Genomic DNA, 17,390 nt, shown 5'->3' on the forward strand with positions numbered 1-17,390 from the left:
ATTTGTGGAGAACGAAAATGCGACAACTGACAACAGATGGGAAACAAATACTATTGAACTAGATGAAACCTGACTAAACCATAATAAAGATGAAGACGGTTTTGTACATGGTGTTTTGCTTTACTACTAGAGATTCCTGGGAAGAAATGAATTACGATGTGTTTAAAGAATATTCTGATGCAATTAGCCATCGTTAAAGTTTAAAGAACCATTAACAACAACTAACTTGAGAAAACAGTGCATAGACTTTCTGTGATGGCTAGACAATAATCATCAATATTTAGGAAACCAGCTTTTGATTAAATGGAGAAGGATATATAGCTTAGCATAATACAATTTCTATTTTTATCATTATCAGAAATCAAAAAAGAGAAAAATAAAAAAGAAATAAAACTATGAAGTACGTTATTAAATGAAAATGTGGAAGTTTGGAAATATTTTGGAGGAAATGATACTCTTTTAATACTTATGATCCATCATAGAATTTCATATTAAATATAAAATTTTTAAAACATTATAAATCGTATTTATAATGTTTTATATTATTTATAAATAATTGAATGTTCCCCCTGAAAATAAATTTCCAAGTTCAATCAATTTTCTGGTTACGTTGTTAGAGTTTCGAAAAACTTTTATGGATAAACAAGTTGGTCAGGCTAAATTATTACAAAGTATATAAACCCGTTCATGTAAGTATGCGATTATTTGAGAGATAATCCTCTGGCTACGCCTAATTGTTATTGCTTTCAGTTCAGATAATTACATATACCCTCTAAATGAATGAAGTAGAACCATAAAATGACCACCAATAATAAATATAATGATGAAAATGTCTATCTTTATTCTAATTAAATAAATAAAAATTTAGTGACAGTTTTTAATACTATAGAAGTAAGACTTCATGCGCGTATCGTGTCCGCGTATTTGGTGACATTAATTTAAGGTTACCAATCTTTGACTTCACCATCATTTAGTTTTATGTGAATCAGCTATTTGATTTTTAAAAACAAAATAATCTCGTGGTGCTAAAGCTCATCATTAGCTTGTTCAAGTTTATGCTGAAGCTGCTTTATGCTTTTTGAAGAAGAAAGAACAAATTTGAAGGAATAAATGACAAAAAGAAAAAGTTCTTCAGGTAATTTACTATGATTCTGTGAAGCAGGCGTTTCACTGCCGATGAGCGTCATCAGGAGTTTCCACAAGTTTCAATATCAATAGTTTATTACGTTTTTGACATGCTGACAAAAAATTTTCTGAATTAGTTCTTTGGTGTTTGGATTTATGTTGAAAAGTCCAAAAATTCACAAGCATAACTAAATTTTCTCCTACACCAATAAAATATAATTCTTACTAAAAAATTGACCCTCGTATAACAAATAATTTCCAAATTCGATCTTTTCATGTTTGCGGATCATGCATTTAAAAAGTCACGGGTAAGCGGCACAACAAACGAGAAGAACGGAGTTAAACAAAAAAAAAAGAAGAACAACTCTCTCTATCCGATTTATTGTGCCAGTAAAGATTCGACTACTAGCAACTGAATCGCCAATTTCACTCACTTATTCCGAGATATTCGGTTTGGGAAATAGTGGCATTGTGCCATTCTGTTGATAGAATGATTTGAAGTTTTCAATAATTGTTTGTTTTTGCAGTGATTAACTGTGTATCAAAAACAGCTGGATTGAAAATTTAGCTTGTCACGTTAATTTTAATAGTCATTGTCTTACGACGATACAAATCAACTTAAGCTGAATACAGGTTGAAAAGTCAATTAAACTACGATATTCACTACACCCTGTATATAGGTTGATGCCTATAAAATTTATGCGGAATAAAATTGATTCAAAAACTACTAGAGTAATCTATACGATTCAAATTTCATGTTACTTTTCATATTTATGTAATCCAATACTTTATTGGCATCTTAGCTTGCTTTTGTAATTTTATTTTTCTATCATATATCTTTTTCAGAATACGTATTTACACGATGACTGTGCTGGGATTTCAGAAATAAAATTCCAACATAAAAAATACATTTTTATTTCAAATTGGCAATAGATCTTTTTATATTTTTAGTTATTTTCAGACCTGAATCCAAGCCAAAAAAATATCAAACCAAATTATAATCCGTTGTCTTCTTACCGTACATAATTAATGTAGAGTACTTGTACATAGATATATAGGACGTCCTATGATTTATAGTATCTAGAAAAAATAGTACAAGGTGTTATGAAAAATTACGATGAATAATTTTCGCACAAACTATTTCAACTTGATTATCTGGTATCCTTTGAAAGTTTGAGTCTTTTCCGGCTTGTTGGACATTAAGTTTTGTTTTAAAGAAAGAACTTAAACACATAATAACATCTAAGTTGGAATTTCTGGAACCGTTGGCGATATTCATACAGAGACTGAAGGTAAACTGTTTATCTCTCTGAAGACGATAACTTGGTTATCGAAACGCGCGTCAGACAGTATAATTGTTAGTGTTGATGTAGTGGTGGTGTAAACAGTATATTGAGTAAACATATTAACATATAAATCTTTTACACCTAATTATTTGTTATGGATGTAAACACTTCAAATACAAAAAATAGCCAAAGGTCAATTAGTAGTTAACAATATTTATACTGTTAAGGACGTGGTGAATTTTCTTTTGGGAAATGGGAAATGGGAAAAGACACGCTTTATTCATAATGTAATAAATATACTGAAAAAATATGGCCACTGAAACTACCTCACAGTCGTTATTATTATGTTAGAATTTGTGTATGTTACACGTCAAGTTATACATTGTAGTTATTACGGATGTGATGTGTTTATTTAAATGGTTACCACAACTTCTCCGATCAATCGTCTCTAAAAATTAGAATATTGAGAATTTGTTTCCGAAGAACAAATAGAAGAGACGATAAAAGAATATTCATAACTGTATATATAAATTGAATCGAAATTATACAGTAAAGGTACGTAGTACGTACATATATGGAAATAATTGACCAGTTTTTGACCACATAGAGAAAATACTCTGTATAAAACAATGTAAGACCGATCATTTACGATAATATGTATAATCCGGTATCCTTTAAACCAATTCTATTTTCCATATTCATGTTTCCGATAAATTCAGTGAAATATACTTGTCACTTTTCATCGCGCACACAACTTGGTTTAATATAAAAGTCTTGAGGCAAACTTAAAATTTAGTTTTTTGTTGATGTGTGAACTTTCGAAAAATGAAGAAAGCTTGATTTTCTTATGCAAAAAGTTCATATATGCCTTTAGTTGCACGTAAACTGTAGTCAAATGCTTGTGACAATAATTTTGGATATTGTCAAATATCATACAGTTTATGTTTTCCAACAAACCTTTTTTTCGTTTCTAATCAGGTAGAATCATCTCTTGATGTTCAATTATTTTTTTATATAACATATCGAAATAAAAAGAACTACTCTCAATTTTAATCAAATTGAAATGGAAATTTATAAAATAGAATTATGAATTCTACGTAAATTTTTTGGATCTTTTTTATAGTCTCTATTTTTAAAAATTCTTATATTCCATTAATTTACTGATTTTTCATGGATCGATAATGCAGTTAAATTTTTTTGTGATATCGATGACTCTTTAAACTATTCTTCGAATACTGGAATATTTATCCTACGCAAACAGCATCACGATTTTCAGTATTTTAGGTAACTGCTATTTTTTTTTGTATAATGTACTTAATTATTTAGCTGTAAACAAAATATTTGAGCGTATTTATAAAGGAAAGGTGTTGTTCATTCAAATGTCTAGGATTCATTTTGTTTATCCCTTTTTTAAATATATGCTTTTCGGAATAATTTGATCATCTTCATGCAGATTTTGTTCATAGTTGGATAGTTCTATCGCGCCAAGTCAGCACTTGGGGATATTTCAGGTGAACGAAAAGGTAGTCTGAGTACATAATACAACCCGTGACGGATTCGTTAAGAGTATAACCTGGAATAAAGTACCTAATCCAATATGTAAAGTTGGAGAATCCATAAATTAAAACCAGAATTTTTAAATCCATTATATCAGGTAATGAATTTAGGTTAGTTAATCCAACCTAACCTAAATTCACAATTTTATAAATAATACAGATCTTTTAAAGACTGGCCGAGGAGAATATTTTTTATTCGACAATGATTTAACTAATAACATAATTTACATTGCTTAAGAAACTCAACAACTTTTTTCATAGATACCACTTTTAAATACTTTCTCTCTCATTTCATAATAATTCATTAAGAGTATTAGTTTAGAATTTAGTACTTAATCCACTTTCTAAATCTTTTAAATTGCATTCTAGCATTAGGTAGGTACTAAACAATATACAAAAGAGAATTTTTAAAATTTGGGATAGCCGTAATTTCTAAAATTCCATATAACGTACAAATGCACCTTTCAACTGGTTAAAATATTACCCCCAATATTGCCACCACCTTTACGATAAGTTAGGTTGCATAATCTTCCGTCAGGAGTTGTCTAATCTTCATGACAACCACGATCACGAGTTGACATATTGTAACAGAAGTGATTTCAAAATTTTGATTGTAATAAATCAAATATTACTACAACAATCATCTACATATCGAAAACAGATTAGCATATTCATGTTAGGTTTGTTTAGATATTTTATTGTGTATGTGTGTTAATATGGGTTATTATCAGATTGTATAAGGGATACAAACTGGAATTATATCGAAACACAAAAAAATATTCTATGAAAAAAAATGTAACTACATAATTTTACAAAATATATTGAGATGATTGTTCAAAAATTGTCCTTTGATTACCTATTAATCTATGTGATAATCCAAAAGATTTTCGTTGCAGCTTCATAAACAATACCTAGCCGATTTAGCCGTAAGAAAATTATATTTTACGTTTCCTCTCAATTCTGTTTTCTCAAAGGATGTACAGTCGATTACAGAATGTAATCTAAATATAAATAATGAACATAATGTTCAAGTTATAATGATTCATTTTATTTTTAAAATATCAACTGATATTTATACAAGCAACAGCTTGATAACTTGTTGTCTTTTATTAGTTATAAAAATTCACTTTTACCCCTAATAGAATAATATGCTTGCATGCATGCATTTTTATTTACACACATTAATTTACAGTATGACACATAATCCCTCGTATATAAATCTATCTTTTAGAGTTTTCGTTCCTACTTTCTCCGTACATTACGTCTAAATAAAAATATGAAAATCTGAGTGTGAATTGAAATACTAATTTCGGATCGGATACTAATTAAAATAAAAATGAAAAATACCGTAACAAGTTTGACTGAGCGACCACGTGTACAATGCACTTCCCGCGCTCCGCGATCATTGAACAACCTACCTATATCAAGCACAAATAATACGTAATAAGCATAACCGCTGAACAAATGTGAATCACCCGGTAGAAACGCAACAACACACGCATAAAAAACCCAAACAAACCATGTGCATCTTGCACGTAACTCACCCTCGCCTCCAATTCCAAACTGGCACGCTGTCCACTCAACTCCCGCTAGAAAAACTCCCTCGCACACACTAGCCGGTACTCCCCTCCGTGGAGGGGCGCGCGAAAAAATAACAAGGAGCATTTTTTCTCAACCCTCCTGGTGGGGATAGAAAACGCTACTCCTTACGAGCCAACGCATGCGTGGCGATAAGATGAAGTTCTAAGGTTCTATACTCTCTCTCGCACACGTTCTTCTTGTGTAAACTCTTCTCGCTTTCAACCCTTGCGAGTGTTTCCTTTCTCGCTTCGAAATATTAAACTTGCATATTTAGGTCTTTGTCTTATTTCGCGACTATTTTTCCTCGTTCTCTTTCGCTCCCGTTGCACTTGTATAAGTCTGTCCCTTTTGGTGAGATTTTACCCTTATATTCTTAGTAACAAGGCGTCGCTTTTAGACGCTGGACGTCTTTTGGAGACGGCGACGCGTTTCTTAGTTATCTACGGACTTTCTTATAGCTAGGACGCCCGCGACGAACGTAACTCTTACGCGAAGTGCCGGTTTTTATGTTAATTAAAAAAAAAATATTCATCAGTCGAAAATTATTAACAAAGATCTTAAAAAATTTGTAATAACGCGCAATATTAGCTAGTGCTTATTTGGTAAATTGATATTTTTAAAACTTTTGGCGCGAACTTGGAGTGTTAAAAGTTTTGGGTCAGTTGTTGACTATTGGGCAAGTGCAATATTACTTTCTGAGAATATGTGAGTACCTTTTATGGCATTCAGTAAGTGGTTGAACTTTAATCCGTTTCTTATTATCGAAGAATTAATAGATTTCAACCTACTAATATGTTTATATTTCTATTCGAAACTATTGTCTTGTTAAAATCCAACACAATTTTTTTAAAGATTGTCAAATTTGAAGCATTATTGAACTGGGAAATTCACTACTACATTCACAATAATATTTACCAACAAAATGATCTAATTAACAAATAAAAAGAAGCAAAGAATTCAACATCTATTGCACCCAAGCCTATTGAAATAATATTTAGTTTTGATGCATTTCAAAAATGTTCTTTCTATTCATGATTGAATTTCACACTAAAATAAAACGTTTGTACCGATTAACAATATTATTAACAACTCTTTCAGTTTTCAATTTATTGAACGAAAATATTTCCAGCGATTTTTGTGAAAACTCATTCAATAACTTCTGAATAATGGCGAAGAAACACACATGAACGATTATAGAAAAAAAAATAAAATTAAGCTTGAAAATATTCAATTCAACATTGAACATAAGATTACGAAGATTATGTAGCCGTATAAATTGATTTACTATTGAGAAGCAATTATTATATTGATGAATCTCAGATATTTGATAATATATAAGTAGAATTTTCAAAAAATGTACTGCATAGACAAAATTACTTCTTGCTAATATTTTGAATGAATAATCTCAACAGATTAAATATCTACATGTATCCACATATATTCAACTTATAATCTAACGCTATTTCCTTCTATATCTTTTCTTCACAGTGATTTTTCCTCAAATTTCAATCTATGTAATGACAGATTATGAATATTTGACATAAAAAATCCGAATGATTACTCTTTATCATACGTTTTAGTAAAATCAGATATTTACATTAAATTATTGCAAATTCAAAATTTTTACTACTTTATAAATATATTAAAAAGTCGATTTTGAATTTATACGTAACTAGATATTATCTATGAATTACATGATGATGTTATTCGCTTAAATAACATTGAAAATAAATAAACGTCAATATAAATCACTAAAAAATTCGTTTCTTTAAATACCTATGGGTAATTCTTATCGTGTCTCAGTCAAATGGATTGATTTACTTTATACTATGCTGGTGATACTTTTAAAGCTCTTCAATAGTTTGTCAATAATTCGAGAGCTTTCGACTAAAGTTTCTTTTTATAGCTTTTCTAGAACTATATATTTCTTCTTCAATGACTGCAACAAGACAGTTTTCACGGTACCTCTGAGGTACAATATGCCTTCAGTTAAATTGTCTATCTATCTGATGTATTCTTCACGAAGTTGAAGGTTGCTGCTTCAGTTCACATATAAAGTAGAAATAAAATATGAATAAACACAGTTTTTGTTGTTGGTATATTCAACATTTATAAAGAAATGCGTAATTTGAAACAACGCAATTCATTTTTGCGTATTGCATTCGAGATTTGCGACCATTTAATCAAGCATAAAATAAGGAATCGGGGTGATAATACATAAGATAGGATTATAAACAAGATGATAAATATGTAGTTTTTTAAATTTATATGGAAAATTTTGAGTACTATTTTCAATTACATCGGAAGTAATTCTCTTGTTTTTAGTAAAAGTTTACAAAAATCGTATTTTGAAACTAATATTCTAATTTAAAATAAACAAATGTGACGATAATACGAGATCCCAGATTTATCAATAATAAGAAAGACATTTTATTTATCTCATAAATAAGTTGATGCTGCTTTAAATGAGACATTAGCAATGCCTGAAATATGAACTATATATTTTAGAAATTAGTCAGTTTATTAAAAATATTGCGTTTGAAATTTGAGTACGAAGAATAAAGGCTTTGTTTAGTAAATTAAAACTATGATTAAAATATGAAGAGATGTATCAAAAAGCACAAATTTGTACAAAAATAGATTTTCCCTATATTAAAAAACCAAAATTGTGTAGGAATATATCTTTCTTTTCCTTCCTTTTATTAAATATGGTATCGGTATCGATATTGAAAACTATCAGAAGAAACTAAACAAAAACTATCATTGATAATATTAAAAAAGTAGAAACTGCATATATATATTTACAGTGTTGCTCAAAATTTTTACCTAAAGATTCATCTGAGCACCTAAAATTTGCCCAAATATTTGAAAAAATAAAGAAAATGTTAACTCAGAAAAAAATTTATGAGGTTACTTTGCCTAGACGAGGATCTTTTAATTGAAAAAATAATCATTTGCAGGAATCTTAACATCCACATTTTGAGAAGAAATACAACACGAGGTTAAAATTTCGCTTTGTGCAATATGTAAATGATTGAAAAGTCGTTTTGAACTACCAACCAATTTAAATAGACACCTTGATTTGCATTTCTTGAGGTACCAAAGTAAGGGGCTTCTACAAGTCCGGACACCACTACATTTTTCAAAATTTGAATGAACAGTTTACGAAAGTAGCTTGATAAAAAAACATTTTTGTATCGATCATTTCAAGTTTTTAATATAATCAGAAATGAAGGCGTTGTTTCACAAAAAAACAGTTCTTTCAGAATACCTATTGATATAATTCAAAATAAAGTACTTAGAAAGGAATTTAATGTTAAATGATATTTGAAAGAGAATATTGAGAATAGTGGTGAAGTAATTGGTGGGAATTTACACCAAGTTTTCTGATGCTACATATTCCAAATTTGAAATTTTTAATAGAATTTCTTCTGAATTTCTGAACACTAACTAAAACCCTTTATTGGTAATAGTAAATTATAGTTCAAATCAGTATCCGTCTACGTAAAACTATACGTTTCCAAATAAAAAATATAATCACAATGCAATAGAAAAGTGAGATCAAGTTTGTTGAAGGTATCGATATCTCAGTAAGAATAATATGAAATTATTCATGAAGTCGTATCCGTATTAGAGAAAATTAGATTGAACTATAGGGAATAACTATATTTGGACGATTTGTATACGAGGCCTCTTGCAATCTAACAATAGGTGGCGTTAATGAGTTGTGGCATCACTGAGAAGCTAATGGCAATTTACAAATTGACTGATTAAGTTGTTGATAGTAAAGCAAGTTTGTGCAAATTTGGTGAACGCTTACGTTAGATAATGATTTCACGAAATCTTTACTCAATAGCTTCTCGAAACTCGGCCAAAATCGGTTGACATGGATGCTGTGCGCAACATGAGGTTTGTTCCAACCTGCTAAAACGGTTATTGGAAACGTTTAAATGATATGTTCAGCGTAATCTCCGGCTATGCACGGTTCTGGTAACAGTACTTGCTATCAACTAAGTATCGAAAAGACCATCCCAAAAACGGTTAACAATCGATACATAACACAAAACAGAATCAGTCGTTTGACGGTAACTGCCCGACTGGAACACGTAATCTTTATTGCGCAAAATCGTCATAGTACCAAGGACGGTTTTCTGAAGGGTTGAAACAAACCTATGATTAAAAACGATCGGTATGTGACAGAGAAATAGATGTATCTCTAGAATATCGCAGAATACTATACAATCGATTTTGCATTAACATTTAGGTGTGATAAAGATATTTTCGATGAATTAAGATAAAAGAACAAATAACGTCCCATCATTTTCCATCGCGACAATGCTAGGCTTCCATAAATCACGTCAAACAACTAAATATATTAAGTAGAAATGCATCGAATTAATGTTTCCCGATTTACCAACCAATGAATGTTTTGTTCCCCACTATCAAACAAAAGATGCGCGATTCTCATTACCTCAAGAAGCTGTTGATGACTTTAAAAACCATGTTTGTACGATATCAGTTTCATAGTGGAAATTAAATGCAAAAATTTCGAACTTGTTTTTGTTTTTTGTTAAAAAACAACCCCCGTAAACGTTATGGAAAAATTATACATTTTAATCAAAGTAGTCTAAATAAAACAAAGCACATTGAATGATTTTTGAAAAATAAACTGTAATATAAAGAGAGATTTTTGTTTGAAGCAAAATACTCTATTTATATAATAGTTTGATTAATTTTAGATAAACTGAAAGATATTTGAAAGTGTTTTTCAAACAGTCCAAGTTGCATTTGTTCTCAATTAAACAATATTAATATATAGCTTAGAAAACCCATACTTAAATATGTTTATACTATGAATCAAATTAATTTGTTTTAAATTTCGATAGATAGTGTCGACATATGTAAAATATATTTTAATCTCGAGTTATTCATAAAACATTATTGTTTTCAGATCTATCTACAATTATACTAACCTACGAAGGGTCAACCACAGAACATCTGCTAGTTAAAAAATCGAAACAAGAGAATAAGAGAGAGAAAGAAGATCAGTCATTTGCTTACAATTTAACGACATACACGTATCTCAGTTAGTATCGAATCAAGCAACCGCTGAAATTTATGTGCAATAATTGCAACAAAAAAAATTAGTACAAATATCAACGACGTGACGTTGGCCGTTCGAGTGACGGCATTTTTTACAATCGGTCTCAAATAAACTGTCAAAATTTTCACAACGGAGGAACAGAATATCCTTAGTAATTTAAAAGTTGAACATGAGAATCTTGTAGCAAAGTGGCTGCAAAATTCTTTCAAAATACAAGAAAATACCGCCCTCGATCTCAGGGCGACACCGCTAACACCGCTACAGATTCCAATGGCGGAGGTTAACAACAGACCAGTTTTTAAGATGAACAACGATTTCTGGAATCAAGCGCGAGGACCTCCTCAAAACCTGCCACAAAACTTATCAAATTCCAATCAGAATTCACCAGTGCCAGGATCAACGAATTCAATACCAGCACATTCACCAAGTCAGCAGAGCAATAGTAGCCAAATTCACGTTGTTACGCCTGGCGCCTTGGCTCTACAACAAGCTAATCAGCAAACGCAACAAAATAATCAACAAAATCACGCGCAACAACAAGTGCAACAACAACAAGCACAGCACAACGCTCAACAACAAGTGCAACAGCAACAAAATGCGCAGCAACAAGCACAACAACAAGCGCAGCAACAAGCACAACAGCAAGCGCAGCAGCAGCAGCAGCAACAGCAACAACAACAACAAAATTCGCAGCAGCAAATGAATCAATCACAACAATTGAATCAACAACAGACTAATGGACCTACTCAACAACCAAATCAACAACCTCAATTATCACCGCATATGGGAAGTCCCAATCCTCACGCGCAGGCTGCGCATGCGCATGCACTAGCGCAAGTAGCGCAACAACAACAACAAATGGTTAACATGCACCAACAATTGACCAGCGGTCAAACGTCACCAGATAAATTAATGACCGAAAAGATCGTCAATGAATTACAGGTAGGTTTTGGAAACTTTTGTTTCTTAGCATGATGTGCATGTATTTTTTACAGAGCCTGGAATTTTTTTTAAACCTAAATAACAATTGGTTATTGGCCATTTTCAAATTTTAGAAAGACCGTAAACTGTTATGATAAAATCAAAATTTCAAGCTCTTTTTTTGGTTACAACTTATCGGGTCTTATAATTTGTTTGTATTTAGTGATGTACAACAGGAACTTATATTATAGTAACAACTTTGACAAAAGATTAAATTCAGTCCCATCAACTTTATTTCTAGTTAAGGATAGATTTAATTGAAAATTCAATATACATTTAACGCTGTTATAATGTATTCCATTACTTTATACGTTTTGAATACAAAATATCTTGGTAAAAACATGTTTTCATATATTAAAATCATTGGTAAATTCAAATACGTGGATTGAAGATTTAGACGTTGAATATTGTTAGGGTTTTGATTGAAAGTGAGGTTAGGTTTAATCATCAATTTGTTACAAAAAATGTTCATCTCCAAAGACTAAAAAGATAAAAAGAAATCATAAATCTAATAAACAATATTTCGTAGACATATTTGGATGAGTTTTTTACACTTAAATTGATCACTTAAACTCAGTTATTTGTACTCGTATCAATTGAAACAATAGATAAGGTTTGAGCTAATCAACAAGAAGCCACATCCAATGAAAAGAAATGACAGTTTTCTCCATCCCTAGTAACGTTAAATTATTTCCATAAAGTTCATGAAGGGATTGCTAATACAAAAATTATGATGGTTCTTTTCTATAACAAAATTTTCTCGACCCCACCTTTTGTACAATTGAGTCTCATTTTTTTTACTCATCGTTACCAAATCTAGTCTTCAAAATTTAGTTTTATATAATAAGAATATTAATTATAATAAATGTTTATAGTAAAATTATAGTAAATGTTTTTTTGAACCAATAAATTCGGAGAAAAAGTTATGTCGTATGTATTGAGTAATACCCCGTATATTCTATTACACCAATTTAATTTTATTGAAACCTCAAAAGAAATTTTTCGTTTTGGTATCAGATATTTGTGACATGGTTTGAATCAAATTTTGACAGCAATAAATATTTGTTAAACATAATTTAAGTTCAGACCCCTTGTATTTTCGGAAATACCTAACAACAACGACATACAGTTTAAACCGGAAATGCAAATATACCGAATTTTCGACAGTTAATTTACGGTATGCCATTTGTCCCCGCAACAAAAATTTGACATAATAATAGCTATATTCTCATCAAACTAAATATAGGTGTACATCCACTTCAAGAAAAAAAGTCTGTAAAAGAAAGTAATCATTATTCTAAAATTAATTGTAGGTAATAATGTTTAGAAACAACACAAAAAAATCCAGTTAATTTGACCAACCCCTTCAGACATATGCTGTAACATGTGTGGTTGAAAAAAACTGAAATCTAATCGTTCTTAAGTACTGGAAAATTGAGGGGACAGTATGTTAGGTTGATACCAAATCGAATATTCCATAATAATTCTTATTTATTTATACGTTTCATACATTTTGTGACATTGAAAAATTGCTTAATATTTTCCACAATCTATAAAAGTGCCTTTATTACACAAAACCAGTAGAAAAACTCAAAAATCTTAAATTTATTGATATTTATTGAGAGGAAATTGTATTGGGCCGCACTATTTCAATTTCATGAAATTTATTTGATTTCAATACACACTGTTTCATGGCTCGAAATGAGCTGACACAGACAAAGGTGTTTGGACCACACATACTGCCACCTTGTTCGAGTCAGATATAAATATGAGGGTAAATGATATTTATTGCATATCATATATTGATCGGAGACTAATAATTTCTTTTTTTGAAAAAATTCATGGGGTTAAAGAGATGTAACTCGGAACAAAATATTTTACTTCAGTAGTACGTCAACACTACGTACGCAATTCGATAGATTGGACGAAAAGATCCAGTCAATTGACCTGTAGATCGTCCAAATTCATAGTTAGACTACTCAACTTTACGAAGCTGGTACGTGTGGACATTCACCGATGATGTGGTACGCAGCTCTTCTCTTCTCCAAAGGCATTAAGGATCATCCGTCATACCTAAAGTTAAATAACCATTTCCGGCTAGAAGGCCAATGGCCTGTCGAAATTCGTACTGGTTTTCGTAGAGCAATTCGAAGGCAATTATGAATAGAGTGCTTCTATTGACCTAACCAAAAGGTGTGAACTCGACTTCGACAATTGATTGTCTAAGCCGACCAAATGCACCGTTGCTGAAGGCTGAATATCGTGAGATACATTTTCATTCAACTTTATAAAGCAGCTGCAACTGACTAATAAATGGTACTTAAATAAGAATAAGGGGAAGGTTAACATTTTAATCATATCAAAGTTTTCATTATGTATAGATGAAGAAATTGAACATTTCAAAATATAGAAGAAACGTGTCCCAATTCGGTGCGTAGTTAAATGATTCAAAAACCATCGAATACAAAATACACGAAGTAAAGACATAATTTAAAAGTAAGTTATTAAAATACACAAAACAAATAGGTATAAGAAGTAATTGACTGTTAATAGAAGTATTCTGTTTTTATGACCAAAGTAAAAATTAATGGTTATTTGATTTTTCATGGGAAGCGACATCATCAGTATGAACGAATAAAAATGGACAATATAAAAAAGAATTAATTACTTTTTACTTACTGAAACAAATATCTTGCGAGCAATTACATGAACTAGCATACAGAAAAAGACCTACCAGTTATAATTAAACAATCGTCCAGCTTCTTGTTATTGAAGTAAAAAGATATTTAATTTGTTTGGCTCTTTAAAAAGAAAATTAATTTCTATGAGAACATTTCGTATGTACACAACGATGAGACTCTGGTTAAATGAAACAATTTTATTTTATTGACAATAAATAAATGATAGGAAAAAACTTAGATTCATTAAAGGAGGTTTGCTAATTTTTATTTGAAAATAATTTTTCATTTCAAGTGAAGCTGAAACTTCACTTTCAAGTAGTTTAGTTTTGCTTTTATGTTTATTGGAATCGTATCCATAATCAAACCAATAAATTGCAATACATCTCCGGAAATATTTATCTTCTCTAACAAATTCTTTGAACATAATTTCTCAAAAACAACAAAAATATTTTCAAATACATCGATTAAGACTACAAGACTTGAAATCAAAAAATCAAAACGAAATTGTTGCATAAAGTACGTACTTTATCTACGCTAACAGCACAAATCAGGAATCTATAAAGATTTATTTTGACAAACACAATCAGTTGATCAGACTGATTTATGGTTGGTCGTTCAACCAAATTTTCTTTATCCCTTGTAGTCAATAGAAATTTCACAAAAGTTGTAAAAGCGTAAAAGCTGCATTTCACGCGAAGTTTGATCATAATTTCCCACTACTTTAAAAAAGTAGTTAAGACCTATATGATTCCATTACAAATTAAATTCCAAATGGATTCAACAAATTTCAAAAACAAATCACGAGTGTGAATTAAAATTAAAGTGTTCCAAACAAAAACGTCCTGATATAAATGATTTATATGTAATTATGCTAGTTTTCAGTCCATAAATAATCCGCTTAGGTTATATTAAAGCAATACTCGTTTGGCGTAGATATTTCTAAACTTCACTGTATATGTTACCTATTTTTGATGATAATTAATGATACTATGCTAAATTTATTCGCAAATTTTTGTATTGCCAAAGTCAAAACTGTCGCGAAATATTTCTCTGTCGTCATAACTTTTGAACATTTTACCGAATAATCCACTTTCTTAACAACCTACGCCATCTAGTTAGGAACGCCTGAAATTAAAAACGACGCCGTTTTTAGTTTGCTTCTAGACGCTCGAAAACGAGAGGTGTGCGTCTTAGATAAATAAAATGTGTGGGGGAGAATGACGCTTGAATTCCAGATTCTATTTGATAGTTTGAATCGTATTGAAAGAGATGTTAAAACTAGAAGCTAAAAAATCGAGACGATTATGGAAATTATCATAAAAGGACTAAGTTATATTTCTGAAATTGTGATAAAATATTATTTAAAAGTACATAAAATATTACTTTGAATGAATGTGCCCATAATTATAAACAGGATTATTCCTGGGGCACTTATCGTGTCTGATAAGGGGCAAACATATACAGGAATGAGAAATTACCACCAAATCATCAAATAAACTTTACAAATTTTGACAGTGGCGGTCGCACAAATAGAATCTGCAAATGTGGCGACAAATACCCATAGAAGATTTTACGATGGGCTCAGTATAGGCCCAGGCTTGGGTCAAGTATGTACAACTCTGACCCTAGTTTGGAAGTCATTAGTAGCCTAGACTTGGTGGGACCCTGTGATGATAATAATGTCCCTCACTTTTTTTTGAAATTTCTATCAAAAAGTTTTGTAAATTATAGCTCAATATTTCTCGTTGTCTTTCTCGTGTAATATCCATATTATGATACCCTGATGTGTTAAATGTGTTAAGCAAGCAAATAATTGTTCCTGTGTACAATTCAGGTTCGATTTTTTAAGATCATGGACTTCTTCCAAGTAAAATTATTTTTTAAGATAATTTATAAACGATCTTATGAAATTGAGCTTTGCATGTTTAATGAATATAGAAATGACGCATGCATGTACAAATTTAAAATAGAAAAGTTTCAATTACATAGGTATATTCTTCAATAGTTCAACTGTATGATACGTTATCATTTTTGGATTGATTATATGTGAAAATCAATGAATTCTTTGAAATGAATTATTTATATAGCTACGCTACACTGGAATTCGATTAATGTAATACATAGAAAACATAAATTTTTTACAGGGAATGATGTTAAAGCAAAAATCCCAACCAATAAATATTTGCAATTATTTACAATAACATTTTCTAACTTCTAGCTCAAATTGAAAAAACCTAAAATCCATGTTAACGAAATATTTCAAAGAATACGAAACCTCCACTTATATACACATTTATTTGAACTACCTGATTTTGAAGTGTTATATTTTTAATTCAACGCGAAATACTTAAGTAAAAATTAAGCTCAAACTAAACGAATAATCCAAATTTTTTCATTCAAAAATGCACCTTTCGGAAAAACTTTCTACTAACCCTCGTATTTTCTTTATTATTTTCTTCTACCATGGGTAATGTTTGTAAATCATTTCTTGCGCATTTTACTAATTCTTCTACTGCTTCGATGTTCTAGTTGGATGGGTTTTTCGTATCTTCTAGTAGAGAAACATCGTTAGCTTAATACAACGTCTCTCTACTTGTACAAGTACGATATAATATCCAAATCCGTGTCTATTCAAGATCCAATCAATCATTAGTTAATTGATTGTCCTACATCTTTCTTCCTCATCATTTTTTTTACCGGTTTATTTACCGCTACTCGTGCTCCAACTGTTTTCTAAATGGCCAATGTAGTCTACTCTCAAATTTTCTTGTGGTGGTTTCATTTCATTGATTTCTTATATTTTATTCGGATCCAATAATCTGTTGGTTTGGGAATTGGGGATAAGAATCATTCTCTTGTCTGCATTGACTTGCCAAGTAGCTAATCATTATTATTTGGTCTAGGATATTTGGCCCGAAAATGTATTATTTGATGAACTAATACATTATCCGCTTTTTTCTCGTAAAATACTGATGAAATTTTTCGTGACGGACTTGAATCATGAGTAAAACAATAGTCATACAATTGACCAGTTGGAATGAGGAAACTCCAATCCACGTATTGTTCTAGTTCAATT

General features: G+C 30.6%; 1 protein-coding gene across 15 annotated transcripts in view; it reads left to right on the forward strand.

The window, feature by feature from the left end:
* LOC130893399 (zinc finger protein 37-like) overlaps positions 1-17,390 on the forward strand; it is a 225,185-nt gene that overhangs the window by 61,818 nt on the left and 145,977 nt on the right. For all 15 annotated transcript variants that reach the window (XR_009059199.1, XR_009059200.1, XM_057799466.1 and 12 more), the window contains one exon: positions 10,500-11,594. Coding sequence is in view for 13 of the 15 variants with exons in the window: in XM_057799466.1 (XP_057655449.1) it covers positions 10,923-11,594 (672 nt within the window). In the remaining 2 variants the exon portion in view is untranslated. The remainder of the gene's footprint in view (positions 1-10,499; positions 11,595-17,390) is intronic.

The sequence above is a fragment of the Diorhabda carinulata genome, chromosome 4, assembly GCF_026250575.1.
Source record: "Diorhabda carinulata isolate Delta chromosome 4, icDioCari1.1, whole genome shotgun sequence".
Lineage (NCBI taxonomy): Eukaryota > Metazoa > Arthropoda > Insecta > Coleoptera > Chrysomelidae > Diorhabda > Diorhabda carinulata.